General features: G+C 49.4%; 1 protein-coding gene across 1 annotated transcript; it reads right to left on the bottom strand.

Annotated features, from left to right (window-relative positions):
* Positions 1-843: 843 nt before the first annotated feature.
* On the bottom strand, positions 844-2,795 carry LOC141126553 (integrase/recombinase xerD homolog). The gene has a single exon (XM_073612479.1). It carries the CDS (start codon positions 1,663-1,665, stop codon positions 844-846), a length of 822 nt encoding a protein of 273 aa, XP_073468580.1. The 5' UTR covers positions 1,666-2,795.
* Between the last annotated feature and the right edge of the window lie 362 nt (positions 2,796-3,157).

Below are 3,157 nucleotides of genomic sequence, written 5' to 3'. Positions count from 1 at the left end.
CATTATCACTTCCCGGCTAACCTCCGTTAACCGGGAACCACCATCATGAGCCATATCAACGCTAGCTCCCAAAAAGACTCTTACTTTTTACCATCTACCTTCTTTTTGCCCAGACCAACGCCCGCCACAGCACCCAAGAATAATACCTTAATCTTGGGTGCCCCTCCACACCCGAATTGCCCTCTGTATGCCATCTTGTAGCCCCAAGGCCCACAAATCAATTCCGACCTCGTTCAAATGCACTCCATCCGCTCGTAAATACCTCCACGTCTCAAACTCGAGTTCCAAATGCCTAACCACCAGCCCACCATTATTCACTACAAATTTGCTCACTTCCCTATTTATTTTTTTATGGGCCCTGTTGACGACGTCAACCGATCTAGCCATCCTCCAGGAAGTCCGGGCCACCATGTCTGACCAGACAATCACCATTTTCAGAAAGGCTTCTCTTAACCGCAAAACATCCAACTTGATGTCGCGCTTCAGGTCCACCATGGCTCTAATACCCAGGTCATTACCGCCAGCGTGTATTACCAATACATCCGGCGGCCTATCGCGCTGCGCATAACGATGCACCTCCGACACCAATCTGCCCCACAACATGCCTGGGATCCCCAACCACTTTATGCTCGCTTCTCTCCTGCTAAAGCCCAATTGCCTACCCTCATAGCGGGCGTCCCCTCTCCGAGCCCCCCATGCCACATAGGAATGACCCATGATCCAGACCATCCCCAGCAGCGAATCTGAAATAGACAAACACATAGAACCATACTATAACCAAACAATCCTATTAACACTTCCAACCCCAACACCCATATCACTATTACCCATAAAATACTTAACCTACAAGCTGATAACCAGATTGGGCCGCACATAAGATTGAAACCTCTTGGATTCCCATCTACCAATCCTCTTCACCGTCTCCTCCCCCAATCCATTCCTGGCTGCTTCCGTGGCTGCACCTATCCTGAAGGAATGTGACGAGAAATCCTTCTCAGTCAGCCCCAATCCCTGTATACATTTTGCAAAAACTGCCCCAAATTGGAATCTGGATAAAAATTCGCCACTTGAATGTACCAAAAAAGGGCCCATTCCCACCGGGCGAAAACCCAAAAACTCCCGAACCGCCCCAACTGGGCACAACAAAGAACCCATAACCGGATACACCCTCACGATTCTGCCCCTTCCCAGCTGATCAGTCTTAGATTTTCTCAAATACAACTGCAAAACTTCCGCCTCACACTTCACATCCTGATAACTCAGCCCTCCTTGTACCCTCTTAGAAGGGCTAACCAACTCCCCTATTCTAAAAGCCCCAAAAAACGCTAATAAAAAGGCTACTTTAAACAACAGCACTTCGTAACCTGAGGAACACACCCTCTCCAGTTGCGCTATAACACCCTGCAAAATCTTAAATGTCACCGGCCTTCTCGCATCCTGCCGAACCCATGCCTTTCTGTAACCCCTCATTGCCTGCCGTACCCAGAAGTCTTTCGTAAAATCCATCTGACCTTGCAACTTAAACAGAAAGGCCAACCCAGATACATTCTTATTCACTACTGATGCAGACACACCCTCCTCCATTTTCCTGGCAATGTAGTACATCAACAGCAATCTCACCTCTCCACCAACCGGCTCCTCCCCAATTTCTTGCACAAAATCCATCCATTCCTGCCATACCCTCGTGTAAGCCGCCCACGTGGACCCACTTACCGAGTTCTTTATCCATCCAGCGATGAGGCCAATGCTATCCCCCACAGCCAGTCGGGACAAGGAACCCCGTGTTGCTCCGCCTCCGGCGCCAACTCCCGGAACCTTTCCCACTGGAAGCGAGACAACGCATCAGCTATAACATTTTCCACCCCTGGTAAATGGACAGCGTGAATGAAAACATTCAGTTGCAAACAACGTAGTACCAGGTGTTGTAATAGCCTAATCACTAGTGGAGACGATGCCGTGCTCCTATTAATTACCTGTACCACACCTAGATTGTCCCCGTGGAAACGCACCTTCAGATCCCTGAATGATGCTCCCCATAACTCCACAGCCAGCACTACCGGAAACCACTCCAGCAGCACCAGGTTTTTTGTAAATCCTGCTTCCACCCACGACTGAGGCCAAGGCCCAGCGCTCCACTGTCCCTGAAAAAAGGCCCCAAAACCTGTTGAACCGGCGGTTGAACGGGAAGTGACACAGTGCCGCGAAAAGCACCGCCCACCGTCCTCCGCTCTCGGCCATTAAAATAAAAGAACAGGAGCTGCAATGGCAATCACTGGAGATTTGAGAATGGGGGAGTGTTTGCGGGCGCATCACTTGCGCCCCGGACACTCCCTAAACGTGGGCAAATCAACTTCCCAGCTTACAATCAGCCGATTGCAGGCTGGGAAGATTCCCATAGTCTGCCGCATGTCCGGCGCTCGGTCACTCTTAAAGTGACAATTTTTTTTTTTTTTTTTACACATGGGGTGGGGGTGACGCCCGAGCGCCCTCTATGGACGGGCCGCAACTGATGGAGTATCCGCTCAGGTCTGCCTGAAAGACTGACAGGCAGACCTGATCAGAAAGCCTGTGTGAAAGGGCCCTTAGTGACATGGTACCAAAGCTGAGCTTATCCTTGAGAGAGCATACAGTCTAAAGGCCTTGCCTCACATATATACATGCACACACACTGACTCAAAGGGTAGAGTCCCACCTGCCCACACAGACAGGGAAGGTGAGGGTGTAGAGACACTGACAGTGGCTGCTGTGCAGTTGAAGGATTTGGGGCTGCCATCACACCACTCAGTACGCTTATTGCGATTTTTTTTTTTCCCAAAAAATATGTAGAAGAATAAATATTGGCCTAAACTGATGAAGAAATTTGTTTTTTAAAAAACATTTTTGGGATGTTTATTATAGCAAAAAAAAAGTTTTTTTTCAAAATTGTCGCTCTTTTTTTGTTTATAGCGTAAAAAATAAAAACCGCAGAGGTGATCAAATACCACCGGTCTTCCGGTCCTTTTTTGGGGGGGGAGCGGGTACCCTGTTTTTACAGGCACCCAGCTCCCACTTCCTCCCCTGACGTTGCGGTGCCGGAAGGAAGATCACCTCTCCCCCCTCCCTCCCTGAAATCTTCTGGGACATGTCACAGGTCCCAGAAGATTGCCCGGCAATTCAT

The sequence above is a fragment of the Aquarana catesbeiana genome, linkage group LG02 (assembly GCF_042186555.1).
Source record: "Aquarana catesbeiana isolate 2022-GZ linkage group LG02, ASM4218655v1, whole genome shotgun sequence".
Classification (NCBI taxonomy): Eukaryota; Metazoa; Chordata; class Amphibia; order Anura; family Ranidae; genus Aquarana; species Aquarana catesbeiana.
The sequence above is the reverse complement of the archived record's forward strand: the minus strand, read 5'-3'. Positions and strand labels throughout refer to the sequence as shown.

Coding starts and splice junctions, on each gene's coding strand:
- LOC141126553 (XM_073612479.1), bottom strand. CDS start 1,665: ATGGATTTTGTGCAAGAAATTGGGGAGGAGCCGGTTGGTGGAGAGGTG.